This window comes from Tachyglossus aculeatus, chromosome 2 (genome assembly GCF_015852505.1).
Source record: "Tachyglossus aculeatus isolate mTacAcu1 chromosome 2, mTacAcu1.pri, whole genome shotgun sequence".
Lineage (NCBI taxonomy): Eukaryota > Metazoa > Chordata > Mammalia > Monotremata > Tachyglossidae > Tachyglossus > Tachyglossus aculeatus.
In genome coordinates this window covers 21332157-21352534 of record NC_052067.1, presented here as the reverse complement: position 1 = coordinate 21352534, position 20378 = coordinate 21332157, and the positions used below count along the sequence as shown (strand labels likewise).

Below are 20378 nucleotides of genomic sequence, written 5' to 3'. Positions count from 1 at the left end.
CTGCTGCTGTCGGACATGTCACTCGTTTTTGCAAGATAGAATAGTTCCGCTAGTTCTCCGGGCACCTGCCATGAGACTACTGAGAGTCTGATAGTGCTGTAATTATCAAGAGTGAGAGACACACTGACATTTTCCCCTTACCAATCTCTGGCAGATGGCAGAATAGAAGGATCCTTTAATGCTGGCACAAGGGAACACTCAGCTTTTGTGTGTTCATTTTCTTTTTTCCTCTATTAAGACATGCTATAATGTGGCATTCTGCAAGAGCCCAGTCACCATGTTATAGGAAAACTGGGTGTGTGCATAAACAAAAAAACCAAGCAATAGCAGTGTTTCAGCTTAAGAAACCCTAAAATTTACAGAAGTGATTGAAGGCATCAGAACCAAGAGACGTCATTGGAAAAAGTAGGTTGGGGTTTTTTTTGTGTTTTTTTGTCTAGTAAAATACCTTTGTGTCTCAAATTGGTTGGACTACTTTTAGATACTTTTTCTCACATCTAGCAGACCAGTGTTCTCCCCATCATCAAAATACTTTTGGAATCACATCTACTTTTGAAATCACATCTTCTCCAGGAGGCCTATCCCTGATTAGAAGCATTGTGCCTTAGTGGATAGACCATGGGCCTAAGAGTCAGAAGGACCTTGGTTCTAATCCCAGCTCCGTCACATTTCTGCTGTGTAACCTTGGGCAAGTCATTTAACTTCTCTGTGCCTCATTTACCTTCTCTGTGAAAAATAGGGATTGAGTGTGAGCCCAATGTGGGACAGGGACTGTGTCCAACCTGATTAATGTCTATCTACCTCAGTGCTTGGAACAATGCTTGGCACATAGTAAGTGCTTAACAAGTACCATTATTAGTCATAGTAATAACAATAATAATAATAATTTTCATCTCCCTAACGTATATTTTTCCAACTACCATTTCAGCCCTTCGGCACTTCCCAAACACTTGGATGCTCACATTCATACCCCATAGCCCTTATTTACATTTTTTTTTACCCTATTACTTCCTCCTTTTGTAAATTATTTTAATCATTGGTCAGTGGTATTTATACATTCAGTCATTCAATCACATTTATTGAGTACTTTTTTAATGGCATTTACTAAGCACTTACTATGTGCAAAGCACTGTTCTAAGCGCTGGGGGGATACAAGGTGATCAGGTTGTCCCAGGGGGGCGCTCACAGTCAACCCCCATTTTACAGATGAGGTAACTGAGGCCCAGAGAAGTTAAGTGACTTGTCCAAGGTCACACAGCTGACAATTGGCAGAGCCGGGATTTGAACCCAGGACCACTGACTCGAAAGCCCGGGCTCTTTCCACTGAGCCATACTGCTTCTCTGTACTTACTGTGTACAGAGCACTGTACTAAGCACTTGGGAGAGTACACTATAACAACAGACAAATTCCTACCCACAGCGAGCTCACAGTTTAGAGGGGGAGACAGATATTAATATAAAAATAAATGAATAAATTACATATATGTACATATGTTCGGTGGTGATGGGAGGGAGGATGATTGAAGGAACAAGTAAGAGTGGCACAGAAAGGAGTGGAAGAGGAGAGTAGGGTTTAGCTTATTGAGTGCTTACTATGTGCAGAGCACTGGACTAAGCACTTTTGTGTCAATTTCACCTCCTCCACGTTGTAGACTCTTTGAGCCAGGGATAGTATCTACTAATTCTGGTGTACTCTCCCACATACAATGCTCTGCACACAGGCATTAAGTAAGTGCCACCGACTGATTAATTTGCCCATTGGTAAATCTGTTTCATGGTTAAGGAATGCCCTGATTTTCATGTGAACAATTTGTTTTCCTTCCTTATTCTATTGGACACATTTTGTAAGGATGTGATTGAATTTCAAATAATAGACATGCTTCCTCTGTAAATGCTTCTCTTGAATCAAAGCCACCTCCTGATGGCTTTCTGGGCTCCCATTAGTTGTTTTTTGGATTTTGGGGTGTTTTTTTTTAAACTATTCCTGAGATTTTTGCATGAGCATTACGCTAATTTGCATATCATGGAGACAAGAGGTTGGTCTGTCACATAGATGAGTTCCTTCATTATTAGAAAAATAAGCGGGTTTGCCAGTGACCAGTCTTGCAGATTAACTTTGAAAGAAACACAATAGTAGCAACTGACATTTTTTCTTCTCTTTTAGGCTGTAAAATCTTGAAACCTTTTAGGGCAGAGAAGCCAGAATGAAATTCCAATTAAATAACTAAAAATAATAAATAAAAGCCATCTCCAGAGGTTATAAAAATGCTGTATTAAATTCAGTGAGCTTTATATCCAGGAAACATGGCTTGTTCTGATGAGTTATATCTGATGGACTCTGAATCTTCTTTGATTTCTAAAGACATTAGTCACCTTACATCTGGTTGGAAGCCAATGCAGGTGTTTACATTGTTCCTGGCTAATCTCCTGCTGATCAATGAACAATATTGGGATTGTACTTTAATGGATTAATTTTAGCCTTGTATACGAGTTTTAGATTTAGATGAATATTAAATGTGGTTGTTCTTGGTTGTCACTTTGAATAATGAAATAATTCAGTGTTTTTAAAGAGCAGCAAAACTAAGGGACTGCTATTTAGAGTTAGAAAATCACGGTAGTTTGGGACCGTACTAATAGTACAGTAAGATATTTTTGTATCAAAAAGTCTCCAAGCAGTGAGCCACCAAGGGGAAGGAAGAGCCAGCAAAAACAAAGTATGTATCCTCACTTTCATTAATAATATGTATTGAATGCAAAGCACGGCACAAGTTCTTGGGAGCATTCAAGAGAAGCAAGACACACATTCACTGCTCTTTAGGAGCTTGCAGTGGACTGATGACAGTTGTTTACAAATAGCAGGTGTAGGAATAAAGCAAGTCTATAATAGGAAATATGACATTTATCTGGGATTAATTGCTGAAGAAATAATTCATAGTACAAATAAACATGCAACTTTGCATAATGCTGAGAGGAATAAAATATTTAAATGTTGTGGGTGGTGTTGGGTTGATGTGGCCAGGGTGATGTGAATTAGTCTGGGATGGTTTCTCAATGGAGTGATATTTTAGGAGTTTGTTCAGGGAGGAAGTTCCAGGCTGGGGAAGCAGCATGAGGGGTCAGAGGTGGGAGAGTCAAGAGTAAAGTACAGCTAGAAGGTGAACCTGGAAGGAGCCAAGAGAGTGAACTGGGGAAGACTGCAGGTATGTAAAATGGCAAAGCTAGAGGAGAGCCTTGTAGCCTTTTCCATTTTAGGGTGACCTGCACTATCGAGTAGGGGAGTTTTCTAGGTATATATTTGCATGGATTGCAAGTATATAGAGAAGGCTACTTGCATATGCGATATGATATTTTCCAGGATGCCAAAGGGATAGTAGGAGAGGGTTCCAGGGTAGAAGTTAAATGGGTCCCAGATTATGGTGGGGGGAAGGGAGGAAAGGGAGGAACAGAGAACTAGAAAGGCAGAAGCAGAGAGAGGGGTGACCTGTGGCAGTAGATGCACATAGAAGGCCTGAATCACCTCCCTTTTCACACATAAAATCCCCGTCCCCATTTCTGCTCCCCCCCAAACACACACACACACACACACACACACACACCTCCCCAACACAAACAGAGAAGCACACATAATCCTCACCAAAGAAAACCTTCAACTGGGACAGCATAGAGAGGTGGTAGAATCTGCCCTTCCCCGGCAGCCACTTGCTTTCATTGGCTGCAGCCCTCCTTCCCTTCTAGCTTCTTTTCTGAAAGGGACTGTCCCTCAGAGGTCACAGCACAGATGACCTCGGAAGTCAAAGTTTGTCACGAGGAGCAGATGAGCAGTAGCACAGGCGGTATCCTAACTACAGCTTCCGCTCAATCAATCATATTTATTGAGCACTTACTGTGTGTAGAGCACTGTACTAAGCTCTCCTCCTACTGCTACTTTCCACCACCACCCCTCTCCCACCACCACTTCTTTGTGCCTGCTGGATACCACATGTGGAGGTACGGAGATCAGTGCCACAGTTGCAACGGGAGGCACATGAGAAATTGCTTCTGCACCCTTATAAAAACAAGTTCCTCAAAGTGTCTGTTCTTTGGGATGCAACCCGGGGAGTTGGATGGTAGCCCCAATTCCTTGTCCAGTATTCTTATTAGGGATAGAGGGTGTTATATAAAACATGATCAATCAGTGAACGGTGTTTATTGAGTGCTTTGTGCAAAGCACTGTACTAAGCGCTTGGGAGAGTACAGTAAAATCAGTAGCCATGATCCCTGGTCTCAAGGAGTTTACAGCCTAATTAGAGAGCCAGACATTAAAATAAAGTTATGGTTAGGGGAAGCAGCTAACTATAAGAATATAATAATAATTATGGTAGTAAGCACTTACTATGGGACAAGCACTTTTCTAAGCACTGGGCTAGATGCATGATAGGTTGGACAGAGTCCCTGTTTCATATGGGGCTCACAGTCTAAGTATATAAATAAGAGTTCAGGAGGTGGGACTAAGTGAATGGGAGAGGTACTAGGGAAGGAAAATAGGGGTGGGGATGAGAGCTAAATCTGGGAAGGCTTCCAGGAGGAGATTTGATTTCAGTGAAATTTTGAAAATGGCAAGAGTGCCGTTCTGTCAGATAATAGACTGTAAGCTCCTTGTGGGTAAGGAACGAATCTACCAACTCTTGTATTTTCCCCAGTGCTGGGCACAGAGTAAGTGCTCAAATGCCATCGATTAATTGATAGATATAGGGGTGGGAATTCTAGGCAGGAGGGAGGTATAAGCAATGATTCGATTGCAGGTGAGGTAAGGGTGAGGCACAGGGAGTAAATTGGGATTGGAGGCGTGAAGTGTGTGGGCAAGGTTGTAGTACGAGTGAGAAGTAGAGGGGAAAGGAAGCTGATTGGGTACCTCAAATCCAGTGGCGAGGAGTTTCTGCTTGATGTGGAGATGGATGGGCAAGCATTAGAAGCACTTGAGTGGGGAGATATGTTCCAAATGATTTTTTTAGAAAGATGATCTGGGCAGTATGTACTGGAAAGGGAGCAACTGGAGGTAGGGAGGTCAGCCAATCAATGGTATTTATTGTGGTGGATGTTAAGCACTTGCTATGGGCCAGACACACTACTAAGCACTGGGGTAGATACAAGCAAATTGGGTGAGACACAGTCCCAGTCCCACATGGGGCTCACATCCTTAAACCCCATTTTACAGATGAAGTAACTGAGGCACAGAGAAGCTCAGTTACTTGCCCAAGGTCCCAGACAAGTGACAGAGCCAGGATTAAAACTCAGGTCCTTCTGACTCCCGGCTTGTGCTCTGTCCTCTAGGCCATGCTGCTTCCCTAATTGTCATTAGTATCTATTATTATCTAATTATCGGGCACTTACTGTATGCAGAGCACTGTACTAAGTGCTTATGAGAGTTCAGTGCAACAGGTCAGTGAAGAGGCTGATGTAGTATTTGAGTTGGGATATGGCAAGTGCTTGAACCAAACTGGTAGCAGTTTGAATGGAGGGGAAGGTACAAATTCTGCAGATGTTGGGGAGATTGAATCAGCCAGTGACTGACTGAATATGTAGGAGGGGTATGAGTTAACAATAATGCTGAGGTTGAAGGCTTGAGAATGGGAAACAGGATGGTGATACTTACAGCATTGGGAAAGTTGGAGGAAGGAGAGAGTTTCAGAGGGAAGATGAGAAGTTCAACTGTGGACATGAAGAGTTTGAGGTGAAGATGAAACATTCAGCATAAAGATGTTGGAAAGGCAGGAAGAAATGCAAGATTGAAGAGAGGAGCAGGGTCAGGGAGAGAGGGCGGGAGTACAGTGCTCTGCACACAGTAAGCGCTCAATAAATACGATTGATGATGATGACTGTGATATAGACTTGGGAGTCATTGGCTTACAGATGGTAGTTGAGGCCTTGAGGAAGGATGAGCTTCCCAACGGAGTGGATGGAGATGGAGAAGAGAAGGGAGCCTAGAAATATGCCTTGGGTGACCCCACAGTCAGGGAGTGGGAGGCAGAGGAGGAGGACGATAAAAGAGACTGAAAAAAAGCAGCCAGAAGGATAGGAGAAGAACCAGAAGAGGACTGCATCAGTGAAACCAGGGCAGAAAACTTACGGGAGAACTCAGCACTTAATTAGGTTTTAGTGAATTAGCTAATGTTGCATTCCTAGTAAATTTTTACCAAGGTTCCCTTGTCAATTCTTTTTATCTTTTAAGTCAATTTGATCAGATTTAGTATTCATATCATCTTGTAAATCTGTGCTGACTATACTTCATTCAATTATGGTCTTATTTTCCAACTGTTCTCCTCTTTATATCTCTAGTCAGTATTTTTCCAGGATCTTCTCTACTGATTACCATCTGACTCAAGTTCTGTATTTTCCCCGCATCTCCTCCAGATCTTTTATTTAATACACATGGTAAATTTCCCATTGCTTCAAAAACCAGGATGGCGCCTGTCCTGCCCTGGAGTTCTGCCTATTTTCAAGTATTCTAATTTTGTAATTACTTGTTCTGGCATGAACCTGCTTTCCTCCAGTATTTCATCTTTCTCTCAGGAGAAATCCATTTGGCATCAGTCCCTTATCCTCTTTTTATAAATATTACAGCAAAGAAATCATTTGATTCCTGTTTAGCCCTGGCTTCCTTTTCTCCCAGCATCTTAGCTGTGACATCCTTTAGAGGACACACTGACGCCTTCATTGACTTCTTACTCCTCATGTGGTTTTTGATGAGAGATTCTTATTTAGAGAGTAACTTCTTTCAAATCCTCTTTTTTTAACCTATTTTAGTGCACTGTCGACACAGACCCATCTTTGTTCCTTCAGCTCTTCAGCCATCGCCGTGTATGTCGATGGCAAATCTCAACAAGATACCAGAGATGAAAAAGACCCAGTAGGCTGTGGCCCTGCTTCTCAGGGGTAATAACTAAAGCAGTACTTGTTTCATATGTGAAAGAGAAACTATTCCAGGAGGATACCTGTGAAACTTTCAAGCTCACCTCTCTAATTAGTCTCTGTAGAAAATATCAGTACTATTTCTGTTTATTCATTTTTTTCTGTCAGTTCATTTAAGATCTTCTTTGGTTTAGCTCTCTCCCTGAATATCTCCTTTGGTGACTCTCTTTTTGAGAACCAGTTTTTGCTTCTGTTAATTCTGTACTGACGTGGGGAGAAGGCCCTTCCGGCCAAATTTTTATTGTCTATCTAAAGCTAGCAGAAGCAGGCTCATTGTTTATTATTATTATTATTGTTATTATTATTATTATCATCATTATTATCATTATTATTATTAGTAGTAGTAGTATGGTATTTGTTAAGCTCTTATCATGTGCCAAGCGCCAGGGTGGATACAAGCAAATCAGGCTAGACACAGTCCCTGTCCCGCGTGGGGCTCACAGTCTCAATCCCCAATTTACAGATGAGGCACAGAGAAGTGGTGAGTTGCCCAAAGTCACACAGCTGACTAGTGGCGGAGTCAGGATTAGAACCCTCAACCTCTGACTCCCAAGGCTGTACCCTATCCACTACGCCATGCCACTTCCATTATCATTATTATGATGTCATTTGATAAGCACTTACCATATGCAGAACAGTATACTGGTGCCAAGGGATATTGAACAGCCCTGGGCCCTTGCCTGCTGAGGGCCCCTAGTCTTAAAATGGAGGGAATTAATGGCAGACAGCCAGCAGTGAATCAGTGGGGAACATTCAGCAAGAAGAATTCAAGAACAGCAACATAAGTGTCAGGGCATTATTATTCAGAATTGTTGGTAAATTTGAGGTGCCCGTGGAAAGTCCAAGTGCAGACATCCTTCGAGGAGATGTGGGATTGTAGGGTAGGCAAGAGGTCTCGGCTGGAGAGAGAGATTTAGAGAGTTCAGTGTAGTAGAGATGATAGCTGAAGCCATGTGAGTGGATGAGCTCTCCCACAATAATACTAATAATAATGTTGATGGTATTTGTTAAGCTCTTACTATATGCCAAGCACTTTTCTAAGCGCTGGGGTTGATACACGGTAATCAGATTGTCCCACGAGGGGTTCACAGTCATAATACCCATTTTACAGATAAGGTAACTGAGGCACAGAGAAGTTAAGTGACTTGCCCAAAGTCACACAGCTGACAAGTGGCGGAGCTGGGATTAGAACTCACGACCTCTGAGTCCCAAGCCCCGACTCTTTCCTAATAGTAGTTGGGGAGAAGGGGAGCTTCATTTGTCGCCTGGGTACATGGGTGGGGGGGTGTCCGCATCCATGTTGGGAGGTGGCACGGATATGCCTCTGACCCCGTGACCTCCAGTTGACACTGAGGTGCAAGGGCAAAGAGCAAGGAAAGGTCAAGTGAGACAAAAAGTTCAAAAATAGGGGAAAAAAAATGAAGGGCACAACACACTTGCCCACCCACACTCCCACGACACACATCCACACACAACTGGGAAGAGAGGCAGAACCTTGCTAGGAGAGACAGACCAGGAGTGGTAGGAAGACATTCAGATTAGTGTCCATGGGAGCAAAACTGAGACCTAATAATTTCAGGGATGAGGGAGTGGTCCACAGTGTTAGAGGCAGCTGAGAGGTCAAGGAGGATTAGGACAGAGTAGAAGCAGGTCCTTGGTGACCTTAGAGTTTGCAGTTTCAGTGAAGTGATGGATTAAAAATGTGACTGTGCCAAGTCGAGAAGGGAGTGGAAATTAAGACTGTGGATGCACATGACCAGCCCAGAATTTTGGATATGAATGGGAGTACGGAGATGGAACGATAGCTGGAGGGGGTTGTAGGATCCATAGAGACCATAGAGAAGCAGCGTGGCTTAGCAGAAAGAATGCGGGCTTGAGAGTCAGGGGACGTGGGTTCTAATCCCGGCTCCACCCCTTGTCTGCTGTGTGACCTTGGGCAAGCCACTTAACTTCTCTGTGCCTTAGTTACCTCATCTGTAACATGGGGATTAAGACTTGTGAGTCCCATGTGGGACCACCTGATTACCTTGTATCTACCCTAGCGCTTAGAACAGTGCTTGGCACATAGTAAGTGCTTAAAAAATGCCATCATTATTACTATTATTATTATTATTTTAAGTATGGGAGAGACTTGAACATGTTTGGAGGCAGAAAGGAAAGGAGCATCAGTGATTGAGAGGCTGAGGAGAGGAGAGGGAAAGGAAACATTTCTAGGAGTTGAGAGGGAATGGGATCAGGCACAGGTTTAGAAAGAAGGCAGGGGACCTCTTGAGAAATTACGTGAAAGCGACAGGTAGTTGACTGGTGATGAACTGATGGGAAGACTTTGGGGAGTTCACACCTGATGGTTTCAGCTTTATCAACAAAGGTAGTGAGGTTCTTGGAATACTAGGAGGGAGTTAAAAGGTTGGAAAAATGAGAGGTGGGGTCATGGACTTTGGATTCAGTGAGGGAGAAGTAAACGAGTTGTCGGGCTGAAAAAAAAAGCCACATTATAGCAGGACAGAGTGACTTTGTAATGGTAGAAGTCAGCCCAGTGCCTGGTTCTGCCAGCTGCATTCAGCTTCACTGCTCCGGGAGCAGAGGATGTGGACTGTGGTGGTGATCCAGGGCTGAGGGTTGGTGGTTTGAGAGTGATGAAGGGGCACTGGGGCAAGGGTAGTTAATATTTCAATATGTCAATAAATAGAAATTTCCCAGTGGAATAGTAACAGCGATTCTAAAATGTTTAAGTTTCCTTGTCCACATTAATTCAGTATAATATTTCATTTCAACATTTACTTTTTCATTTTTGCAGCATGCACTCCTGGCATTGAAGTTTGTGCTGGCATTTGTCATTCCTGATAAACCCCGAGAAATCCAGGTGAAATTGGCCAAATTGGAATTTGAATCTCTGGAGGCACTCAAGCAACAGGTAAGGACAACTCCCTTGGAAAATAAATGGGTGTTTTTGAATAATTAAAGGAATATTAAGCCATAAATGCCATTTTTATTACCTTTGGATCTGCAGTTTTGCCTCAAGTTTACCAGTGTAAAAAAAAAAATCAGGAAGAAGCCAAAAACACAGTTTCATTCTTCCCACATTGTGCATTAGAATAATCTGGTGATAGTTTTTCAGTGTGGAAACACACGGTCTTCCTTTCTTTCTTTTTTTAAAGATAGAATTTGTTTTGGGGACGAAAACCTTTAGTAGCCTGGACTTGAAGTTGACAGTTATAGATGAGAAGAGCAGGATGTTTAAACTTTAGACTATAATTTAGAGCTGGCATAATGTGGGTTGAATTATGAATTCAATTCTTCAGGTTCACTGATAGTGAGCAAATGAAGCTAGCAAAGCACTTGGCACATATTAGTGTTTTTAAAAAGCCAGTTATGGTGGGGGTGATAAAGCCCAGTGGATAGAGCACAGGCCTAAGAGTCAGGAGGACCTGGGTTCTAATCCTGGCTCTGCCACTTGCCAGGTGTGTTACCTTGGGCAAGTTGCTTAACTTCTCTATGCCTCAGTTACCTAATCTGTAAAATGGGGATGAAGACTGTGAGCCCCATGTGGGACGTGGACTGTGTTCAACCTGATTAGCTTGTCTCTACCCCAGCACTTAGTACAGTGCCTGGCACCTAGTAAGCACTTAAAAATGCTATAAAAACAAACAAAAGGAAAAAAATACCAAGACCCTCCCCTTCAGACTGTAGTATAGGGTGAACTTCCTTAATGAAACATTTGCATGTTTCGAAAAGGAAATGAATGTGGAAGGGGAATGAATGTACAAGGTAGTGTTGTTTGTCAAACAACAATTTGGTCCATTCTTTAAGGAACAAACTGATTGCCTATGAGAAAATATGTTCTCTCGTATACACTCTGCCTATAGGGATAGAAATGTGGTGGTGGTTATTTGCCACCAGCCTCAAAAGGAGTTCTACCTACTTCTCTTGTAACTACTCCTTTATATGATAGAAGGTGGCAAGATGCTGAATTACCAGGGCATATGGACAAAAATGGAAAACAAAACCATTACAACAATCACTGTTGCAAATGGGGTTGATGCACTGTAATGCCTTTCCGGCATCGTCTGGCCCAACCAATGTGCCAGGATGACAAAGGTTTAATGTAATGATCAGGGTGGTAAGATCTATTTTGTTTCATTTATATATTTGCCTAAGATTAGATCTTAACTCAGGTCTGTGGGAATCAGTCATGGCGTTAAAAATATGGACCTCTTTCTTGAAAATCAGTTGCTCTAAGGTCTCTGCGAAAATCTCATCAGAGGGCATGGCACGTGGGGGACAGGGAGGCAGGCAAGATTAGGGGCAAGTAGGGAATGAGACAGGAAAGGCAGGGTAAACCGGTTTCCCATCATTCCCAGAGAGGAGCAGCTTTCTTGGGAAGGAGCAAGAGCCCTCTGTACCTCTCTTCTCACAAGGGTACCTCACCCCATCCCCTTTCCCGCTCCCAGCTGCCTATCTTGCTGTCCGCCCCTTGGACTGCTGGCCACATGCTTTCCATTAACCCCAGTGGCATGCGGCAACAACCATGCCTGTGATCTCTAGCAACCTCAGCCAGAGGGAGAATAATAAAGAAATGCTTTCAAACAGTTTACTCTGCATTATTTTACGATTGGTGCAGGCAGTTAGTCCTAGGCATAATTTCCCCGGCCTCTAGTTCACATTTATTGTTTTGACTAATGTTGGTGTTTCAAAACAACGTTTTTCTTTTCCTGAAAGTCAACTGTTGTAGTAGGGAACACACTCATAGGCAGATACAACCAACCTAAAAATCTGGAATAGATTTTATTTTATCTTTACTTTCAGTCTGCCATTTTGCTCCCTGCATTATGGGCAAACCAAGCTTTCAAGTACTTTGCTATCACTACTAAAAGCTACCACAGGTTGATATTATTTGCTCTCTTTCCCCTCCACGCAACCCCTGCCCCCCAACCAACCCCAGTCCAGCCAGGTCAAATATCTGTCTTTCCCCATAAGTGCATTATAACAAAGCTAAAGATTGAATCTCTATTTTGGAGGGTGCTTCTAGAATTTTTCCAGGCAAAGGGATCATGGATTGACACTTTGGATTTATATTGTCTTTTAACTGGGTTTTTTGTGTTTTTTTTGAAAAAAAAAAGCATACTAGACTATATTTTTAACTGTTTCCATTTTATAGATAGAAAAAGTCATCTTCCAAAATCTAAAGTGCAAGTGAATATATTCTCATTTCATTAAATGAATTGATTGCAGATTCATTAGAATTAGATTGTAAACTCCTCATGGGCAGGGATCATGTCCCTTGCTTCGGATGCACTTTTCCAAGGTACAGTGAATTATACGCAGTAAACAGTCAATAAATAGCATTACTATTATTGCTATTACCACTATTCTGCCTAACAGAATCTACTAGATTGGCTTGAATTTGAATATGTTGGTCAGAATTTGACGGACTGTCTTCCACTAGCATAATTCACGGCTTTGGGCAGGACGTCCACCAGATCCAATTCTTTGTCAGGAACATTTTAGACAGGGGCTGATTATTTTCATGCCCTCCCCTTCCACCCTTTCCTGAACTCCTGAATCGGGGAGGCCTGGCCAACTCTGCAGAGGTTGCCTTAGTCCATCCATCAATCAATGAAGGGTATTTGGAAATTTGGATGGTGAAATCTGGGTCGTGGGTTGGACATGAGAGGCAGGACAAGCTCTTAATACTGGTGTTGAAGTTGGGCCATCAGTCTTGACCTCAACTTGGGCTCCGGATCAAGCCCTAGAAGTTCAGGCCCAGTGTCAGAGGTATGTCAGAACTCCAAGTTGGAGGTCAGTTATGCGAGTCTAGATTAAGACTCAAACAGTGCACGGGAAGACCTTAGGTTGCAGCCCCCAGGCCCGAGGGCACTTCCTTTAGTCTTCCCAGGATCTTCTCAGGGCAACCTTCCCCTCTGACTAATGGCAGGGGGCTTGGGGACCTGGCTGCCACCCAACCTGCCTACTGTCCAGTCACAAATTAGTACCATTCATTGGGCTGGATTCAGTTTGCAAGCCCTGAGTTCCATTATATCTGCAGGCTCTGGGCCATCAACTCCCGTTGTAAGAATTTGTTGTTTTAATTGGTGGAGATTAAACCTCTACATCTCTTCCATTCTACAGTGACCAACCCCTGGTGAGACTCTTACAAAGTCTGTCACCTTGTCCAGCCACCTCCTGAAAGGGTAGCGGGACATGCGTTGGTTCCTTTTGACTGGCAGGAATGGATGGTAGCAGGAAGTCTGGGAGAAATGATGGAAGCAGTAATTCTTGTCATCTTGTTGGGCCCTGGTTGAGCATGTCTAAGTATGCAGGAGGGGTTCAGCGTGCAGTTAGATATGTTGTCTGCCAACTCCATTCATCCGTTCTTTTATTTACATTTATTCATATTGGTGTCTGTCTCCCCTGCAGATAGGGGCGTCTACCAACTCTGTTATATTGTATCCACCAATGAATTGTATTTATTGAGCGTTTACTATGTGCAAAGCAAAGCTCATGGGAGAGTACAACCCAACAGAATTGGTAGATGCATCCCCTCCCCACAACAATCGTACATAGGAAGCGCTCATGAGAAGCAACATGGCCTAGTGGCAAGAACCTGGGCTTGGGAGTCATAGAGTGTGGTTGGGTAGGGACTGTTGCCCTACCCATCTGTTGCCAAATTGTACTTTCCAAACACTTAGTATAGTGCTCTGCACACAGTAAGCGCTCAATAAATATGATTGAATGAATGAATTCTGCCATTTGTCTACTGTGTGACCTTGGGCAAGTCACTTAACTTCTCTGTGCCTGTTACCTCATCTGTAAAATGGGGATTAAGACTGTGCAACCTGATTACCTTGTATCTACCGCAAAGCTTAGAACAGTGCTTGGCACATAGTAAGTGCTTAACAAATGCTATTATTATGATTATTACCGTCGATAGACTGATTGACTGTCAGAAAAGACCAAGCCTAATGCCTAGGATTGGCAGCTCTGGAAGTTCTCCGAAAGGGAGGAAAAGGACCTTCCCTAAGACACATCAGAGGATGGGTAGCAATCACTTTGTAACTACTTGAGATGCCACTTCAGGCTAGGGAATAGAGCTGGTAGCAGATGGAAGTGACTGTGTACCTTTTCAATCAGTTTTGGGAGTGTAGTAGTTGCTGGCTTCAGATTCCCAGTCTATAGACTGCAAGCTTCTTGTGGGCAGGACTATGCCCACCCACTGTACCATATGGTATTTTTCCAAGTGCTTAGAACAGTCCTCAGCACACAGTAAGCTCTCAGTAAATAATTCTGGATTGATTGATTGACTGATCCACAGCTGCTCTTTGTGGCTGAAGGAGTGAGTATCACCAATGGGTAGTTCAGAGACCTGGTGAGAGTAGTGGGAGAAGATATTCATGCACCCCAGTATGCTGGCAGCTATATCTCCAAACCTGAAACGACAGCTTAAGGAATAACATGGTGTTTGCTCCCTAGTGTTGCTGGAGGTGGTAAATGCCATTCTGGAACGCTTATGTAGCAGCAAGCCTTCTATGCCAGGGAATCAATCAGTCAGTTATATTTATTGAGCACTGAACTGTGTGCAGAGCACTTACTGTGTGCCTTAGTTGAGGAAGGCCTCTGGGAGGAGACATGATTTTAATAAGACTTTGAAGGTGGGGAGAGCGATGATCTGTCAGATACAAAGGGGAAGGTAGTTCCAAACCAGAGGTGGGACATGGGCAAGAGGTTGGCGATGAGATAGCGGTACAGTGAGTAGGTTGGAGTTGAGGAGTGAAATGAACGTGCTGTGTTGTAGTCTTTGTGCCTCAGTTTTACCCCACATGGTACAACTTGATTACCTTGTATATATACCCCTTTGCTTAGAACAGTGCTTGGCACATAGTAAGCACTTAACAAATAGCATAATTCTTAGGAGGAGGAGGAGGAAATCAGTGAGGTAAGATAGGAGGGGGCAAGGTGATTGAGTGCTTTAAAGCTGATGGTAAGGAGTTTGATGCAGACATGGATGGGCCACCTCTGGAAATTCTTGAGAAGTGGGGAAACATGGCCTGAACTTGTTTTTTTAGAAAAGTGATCTGGACAGCAGAGTGAAGCATGGTCTAATGTGTGGAGAGAAAGGAAGCAGGGAGGTCAGCAAGGAGGCTGATGCAGTACTCAAGATGGAATAGGTCAAGTGTTTGGATCAACATGGAGGCAGTTTGGGTGGAGAGGAAAGGGTGGATTTAGCAATGTGAAGGTAGAACCAACAGGATTTGATAAGATTGAATAATTAGGTTGAATGAGAGCTGAGTCTAGCTGATCAAGTGCTTTAAAGCTGATGGTAAGGAGTTTGCGTTTGATGCAGAAGTGGATTGGCAGCTGTTGTCTTTTTTTGAGAAGTCGTGAGAAGTGAGCTGTAGATTTTTTTAGAAAAATCATCTGGGCAGCAGATTGAAGTAAGGACTGGAGTAGGGAGAGGCAGGGAGGTAGGTGAGGAGGCTGATGTAGTCAGTAATCAAGGCAGGATGTAAGTGCTTGGGTCAGTGTAGTAGCGGTTTGGATGGAGAGGAAAGGGCACACTGTAGCAATGTTGTGAAGGGAGAACTGACAGGATGTGGTGACATTGAATATGTGGGGAAGGTTGGAGAAGGGGACTGGCATTGAGATAGTCTCAGCATGTCCTGTTCTGATCTATACTTCTGTCATGAACTGAGCTCCTTCTTACTTAGAGACCCTCAGCAGGGGCTGGGGGTGGGGGGTGTTTTTTGTTGGGGTTCTTTTTTTGTGTGTGTGTGTGTGTGTGTGTGAGAGAGAGAGAGAGGGAGAGAGAGAGAGAGAGAGAGATTTACCTGTGTATCTCACTAAATCTCTGGCCCTTTGATTCCGTTTCCTGCCTTCTTTTTTCCCTTCTATCCTCTTGAACATGTTTGAACCATTGGCATCATCTCCTGGAAGCCCCGTCCACATCCCACCCTCCCCACCCTCAGCTCACTGCAATGGAGAAAATGCTATCACTTTGCTACATTCCCCTTTCAGGCTATGTCATCTAACATATCTCTGGGATTTAGCAATCTCTGTGAATTATGTGCCCAAATCATATCAACTTTCCCCTTTTTAGGTTTCCTGTGGTCGGCTTTTTGTTAAATCTTTCAGTGTCAATGTTTTCTGTGCCAAGTGGGGTGCCAAGATGTAATGATCTTTTCTGAAGCTTTGCCTTTTCTTTTCTTTATCATGTTGAAACCATGTTGGTTGGCTGAATTTGTTCTGGCAATCTCTGAGCTCTTTAAAAAAATGCAAGGGACAGTAAAGTTGTTTGTTTTTCAAAGGGCATTTTCAAGTTCTTTTAAGCTTCTGCTAGTGGAGACCTTTTCGGCTGAATCTCTAGGCAATAAGCGCCCCCCCGGTGATGCCTTTTGATGTATTTTCAAATTGATTCCTACATCTTTCAGTAATTAAAAAAAAAACAAAACCACAAATGACAAGTGAAAATTCTGCTCTGGGCAATACTGGGTGATCTTTCTAGCGTGAGTACATATGTTTCTTCCATCAGCTCCCTCCTTTCAGTGCCTAGTCCCTGCCCTGAGGCCATCAGTGCACTCAAGGCCAGTTATCTGTTTTGAAGGGAATTTTTGTAGTGGACAATTCTTCTTTTAGCCAAAATGTGCTCAAGGTATTCCTAACCTTCAGCACCATCTAACAAGAAGATTGCACCATGCAAATTTATGCTGAAGGTCACTAGTCCCATCTCGGAACCTCTGCCTGGACCATCAGTCAATCATATTTTTCTTCAATCAATCAATGATTGATAAATCATCATTGGGAGAAGCAATGATGCATCGCTGGGAGAAGCAGCGTGGCTCAGTGGAAAGAGCCTGGGCTTTGGAGTCAGGGGTCATGGGTTCAAATCCTGGCTCTGCCAATTGTCAGCTCTGTGACTTTGGACAAGTCACTTAACTTCTCTGGGCCTCCGTTACCTCATCTGTAAAATGAGGATGAAGACTGTGAGCCCCCTGTGGGACAACCTGATCACCTTGTAACCTCCTCAGCGCTTAGAATAGTGCTTTGCACGTAGTAAGCGCTTAATAAATGCCATTAAAAATGATATTTACTGAGTGCTTACTGTGTGCAGAGCACTGTGCTAAGTGTTTGGGAGAGTACAGTGTAACTGTAGACGCAATTACCTGCCCACAATGAGCGTATAGTCTAGAGGCATCAAATCAAGTGACTCTCAGGCTGCCTGCCAGCCCTCCTTGCCCCAGCCCTCTCACCCACACAATCAGCTACAATCCTGAGGGGCCTCAAACTTCCTACAAATACTACTAATAATAAGAGTAATGTAGTAAGCACGTGCTATGTGCCCATCACGGTCCTAAGCACTGGGGTAGATACAAGTTAATCAAGTTGGACACAGTCTGTGTCCAAAGTGGGGCTCACACTCAATCCCCATTTTACAGATGAGGTAACCAAGGCCCAGAGAAGTTAAGTGACTTGCTCAAGGTCATACAGCGGACAAATGGTGTAGCTGTGATTAGAACCCGGGTAGAGTTAGAATCCGGGATTAGAATTCAGTTAGACTTACCATAGGATGGAGGGAATAGCACAGAATGACTAGAACTTTTGTGCAGTGACTGTTACGTAGGCCCCTGGGCCATTCAGAAAGAGCTCAAAAGAATGTAATCTTGCCAAAAATGAATAAATAAATAAATAAACCTTGTCTACGCAAAATGTACTCTTCCATGAGAAACTATGACCAGAAATCCAAGTAACAAAGTTCCCTGTGGTCAGCTAGCTATTTTGTTAGGATCATTAAGAAGCACAAGGCGTTTTTTCAGCTGATTGTAGGTTTGCCCTCTGCATTGTCCAAATAGATTCAGAGTTTAACCAGTCCTTCCCCTTGTCTCCAGGCAGACCCCTGTCCTGCAGTCTGCTCAGCAGATGGGATTTGTTTTGATCAGATTTCCTGTTGCGGATTTATTTTGGGAGAATTTAGAGCACCCAGGGAGTTGCACAATTTATAGGTTATTTACCTAAAGTGATAGCAGATTCTTAACTCTTCCCAATCAATTTCAGTCCTCATTTTTCAATTTGTCATTACTACTTACAAGAAAGACAGCTGTTAGCAGTAATTATTGAGAGCCTACCATAGGCAGAGTGATGCAGTAAGCGCTTGGGAGAGTATAATGAAATAATTGGGCACACTCCCTGTTCTTAAGGAGAGTAGAATCACTCTTTTTCAGTTTATGATTTTAGGCCACATAACCAGACATACGTATATTAATGGAGGAAAGATTAAGTATTCAATTTCCAGAATAGGCTGCCTCCCAACACCCTTAAAATTAAGATATATATGTAACGATTTCCATTCATTTGATCATATTGAGCGCTTACATTGTGCAAAGCACTGTACTAAGCTCTTGGGAGAGTACAATATAACAATAAGCAGACATATTCCTTGCCCACAGCGAGCTAAAAGTCTAGAGATGGTGAAAGATGCCGGTTAACTGCTTTCAGTACACTCTGCTGACTGATTCATAGATTTTCTTGGAGTCACTGAGGACAATTATACTCAGAAAGGATAAGGCAAGAGACAAAGGCCAATACAAATAATTTCTTTGGCAACATCTTTCCCTTCAAAGCTGTGCTAAGAGAAAGAATCTGGCCCATTAAGATGGGGTTTATTTTAGCAGGAAGAGGGCACCGAAGGGTCAGTATCCAAAGGCTATGGAAAACTGGTGACAGAGTTGGGAGTCTTGCTGTTGCACTCCAGTGCAGCCTAAATTCAGAGGGCAATTAGGGTGTGTCAGAGATCACGTGGTCAGTAGCTTTATATAAACTGGTCACGGCAGAGGTATGCCACTTTGTTACCTTTATATCTATAACATGGGATATGTTATTGTAAGGAAGAGGTCCTATGCTAAAAAAAAAAGAGCTGGAACAAGGAAATTGCTAGGAAGGCAGGTATGAAATGACACATGAAGGTTGGGCAAATAATGAAGCTAGGAGTCCTTCATAGTTGCTTCCTATACCAAGGAAGAACCACTATGCCAAATAGTAGTAGTATTTATGAAGTGCTTACTGTGTGCAGAGCACTGCACCAAGTGCTGGAAGAATATGCACAGGTGGGAATTAAACACAGTCCTGTGCCTTATGGGGCTCACAATCTAAAAATCCAAATCCTCTTGAGTCCCATTTTCACAAGCGTTACATTTTCTTCTGGAAGAAAACTCATAAGAGCTGTGTAGCAAATAATTTGCCAATCCAGGCACCATTCCTACTAGCCACCAAAATTCAGGTACCTACCTCCTCCTGGAGGCATAGAAGAATCAACTTCATTGAATAAAGGCACAGAAAAAAGGGCCCTGTGGTAACCCCACACACTGCACAGCCATTGACTAATTCTTACATTATTTTTATGTGGCTCCATTGTTCTAGTCCCCTTTTCCTTGGAGGATGAGTGGGATGTTCCTAAGAGCTTTTCAGACACCCATGGTGCACTGAATGTTGTAGCTGCCTCTGCAGCAGCCAGGTCACCTGGCCCACTTTCTTGCATGGAACTTTGTTTGGTTAACCCCCTCCCACAGCAGATCAGTAAACAGGATATCGCCTTGTACCTTTCTCAGTTGTGCTCCCTTGGGTTTCATGCACCATTGTTGAATTTGAGGCCCTCATCTCCACTGTTTAAAACCTTAACCTGTAACAACCTATCAAAACATTCTTTCTTCTCAACGTGTATTGTGACTTCCTTTTAGGTTATCTTGGCTAACCTATACACCTCTTTTGCTGCCTTCATGAACTGTACACACCTAATATCCGGCTCAGTGAAGTATATTTTCTTTTCTATTTCTTGTGGCTCCAAAGCCTGCATAGATCTGGAGATGTAAGGAGAGTTACTTTCTGAACTGCTTCAGAGACTGCATTCACTATTAATGATGGCATTTATTAAGCGTTTACTGTGTGCAAAGCACTGTTCTAAGTGCTGGGGAGGTTACAAGGTGATCAGGTTGTCCCACGTGGGGCTCACAGTCTTCATCCCCATTTTACAGATGAGGGAAGTGAGGCCCAGAGAAATTAAGTGACTTGCCCAAAGTCACACAGCTGACAATTGGCGGAGCCGGGATTTGAACCCATGACCTCTGACTCCAAAGCCCGGGCTCTTTTCCACTGAGCCACGCTGCTTCTCATAAGACCACTATTACAGTGGTCTGCCAAAGATCTGGATTCTTGTTGTGCACAAATGATGATTGTGTAGTAATAGCACACTCACAAATGAAATTCACATGAAGTAGTTATTAATCATTTACATCTGTGTTGGAAAGCAATGCATGTGAAAGAAATTAGTCAATTGCTCCCTTTCAAGCTGTCCCAATTTTCTGTTTTCCTTTTCTTTAAAAAATAATCATACGAGCCATGGCGGGTGAGAAAAATTTGCGGTTGCAGAAGATGTTAATATGACA

The 20378-nt window shown here is 43.1% G+C and overlaps 1 protein-coding gene across 3 annotated transcripts in view; it reads left to right on the top strand.

The window, feature by feature from the left end:
• ANO10 (anoctamin 10) overlaps positions 1 to 20378 on the top strand; it is a 255780-nt gene that overhangs the window by 160842 nt on the left and 74560 nt on the right. For all 3 annotated transcript variants that reach the window (XM_038772331.1, XM_038772321.1, XM_038772311.1), the window contains exon 12: positions 9746 to 9862. In XM_038772331.1, the coding sequence (XP_038628259.1) occupies positions 9746 to 9862 (117 nt within the window). The remainder of the gene's footprint in view (positions 1 to 9745; positions 9863 to 20378) is intronic.